The sequence below is a fragment of the Lupinus angustifolius genome, unplaced genomic scaffold (assembly GCF_001865875.1).
Source record: "Lupinus angustifolius cultivar Tanjil unplaced genomic scaffold, LupAngTanjil_v1.0 Scaffold_555, whole genome shotgun sequence".
NCBI classification, from domain to species: domain Eukaryota; kingdom Viridiplantae; phylum Streptophyta; class Magnoliopsida; order Fabales; family Fabaceae; genus Lupinus; species Lupinus angustifolius.
This window is the reverse complement of record NW_017727898.1, coordinates 31005-32730: the sequence shown is the minus strand read 5'-3', so window position 1 is coordinate 32730 and position 1726 is coordinate 31005. Positions and strand designations below refer to the sequence as shown.

The following is a 1726-nucleotide window of genomic DNA, read 5'->3' as shown; positions in this document are numbered from 1 at the left end:
AAGCTCCTTCTTCTTATCCTTCTCCACTTGAATCAGGTCTTTCAGCTCTTGAAGTTGATGGCTAAGCTTACCAATATTGGCATCATCATTTGAGGACTCACCATGACTCACATGTGATCCTTCTCCTTCGTGAAGGAACTTCTTAGTCACAGCCTCAATGCTTGGATGACCAAAAGAGTACGCCTTCCCACCAACAGAAAATAAAAGAACAACAACTTCAACACCACAAAGAATGGATAGCTCCATTGCTTTCTTAAAAAGGCCACTTTTGCGCTTAGAAAAAGTGACCAGCCTAGAGCTTTTGTTCTCCATCAATTTCATCTCAATCTTTCTGTGAGACATCGTTTCTTCCTTACCTGATGCTAGGTATTGTGAAGGTATTAAGGATGGAACAAGACTTATATAGGCCAACAATTGGAACATATCTTGCCACCTAAGAAATGAATATTATAGTAAGAGTGTAATATCTATGTATTGTTAATGTAAAAATTTATATACAGTTAGTACGTCCTTCACCATTCATTTATATTATTTTTTGAAGAGTCAATGATGATTAAAATGAATGAGGAATGATGGATTGATAGCATATACATCTTTTTGAACTATGAGTGTATATATTTTTCTTCTTATAATAATTATATGTATATCAAGAAATTTTTTTTTTTTTTAGTTTTATATTTTATGTAAACTTATTATAACTTATGGTAATTATGGGTAGGCTCATATTAAAAGGTATTACTTTTTTAATATGAAAACGTTTTTTAATAGCCACATTCATAAACATGAATTTGGATTCATCAAAGAAGGAGATTTATTTTAAAAGGAAAATTGTAAAACTTAATTTTAACATTTTCATAAATTATGAAATGAACCCTTGGTAAGGTTTGGTATTTGGTAGGTGACCATCATAGAATGGAATGAAAAAGAATGATACACTGATAATAAAGGGATTTGAAACAAAAATGAAATGCCTTTTTAACATTAAGTTCTACCTATAAAATACATTAATTATATAGACTAAAACTCATGTGCTACATTTATTTTGTTGTCTACCTCACATTTTAAATTAATGTTTATTAGAGATATATGATTAGAAATTTTAGGCCAATGGTTAAATGTGTTATCATCATTATTTTTATTAACCATATTAAAGTGATCTAATTTAAATAAGGTTTGTGGTTAGGAACACAATTTTCATATGAAGTTTTTGTGTATATATTAAATGTCTTATTTCAATTTGTATGATGACCAAAATCAGTAGTAAGAAAAATGTGGATAATCATAAAAGATTGTGAATTCAAAGGGGCATCATTTTACATGAAAGTGTGAATTAAAAATTATATCACTTTACATAAAAGAACATGCAATTGTAATAGCTAGTGGTTTCATTTTTGACATACTGATAATTTAACATTATACTTATTATATTTATGTACATATCAATTGAACCAACACTTAAAATTTAAGGAGTTATGAGAAAGGAAAACAATTATCATAACTATTTGCAAAAGAAATAAAATGTATGAGGTTTTATATTGATTTTCCCTTAAATTTATCTCACATGTATTACATATAAAGAAACAAATTAAGTATTTTCATATTTCTCATTTCCATCTTAACTAAATTTTAAATATTAAATGTAGGAGTATAATATCTTTGTATTATGAATTTAAAGATTTATACACACTCATATATTATTCATGGTCCATTTTGTATTGTTTTTTTT

General features: G+C 27.4%; 1 protein-coding gene across 1 annotated transcript in view; it reads right to left on the bottom strand.

Moving 5' to 3' along the window:
• The window catches only part of LOC109341655 (agamous-like MADS-box protein AGL29), a 998-nt gene extending 656 nt beyond the window's left edge, over nt 1-342 (bottom strand). Inside the window, exon 1 of the mRNA XM_019579597.1 lies at nt 72-342. Within this exon, the coding sequence (XP_019435142.1) occupies nt 72-342 (271 nt within the window). The remainder of the gene's footprint in view (nt 1-71) is intronic.
• Nucleotides 343-1726: the final 1384 nt, after the last annotated feature.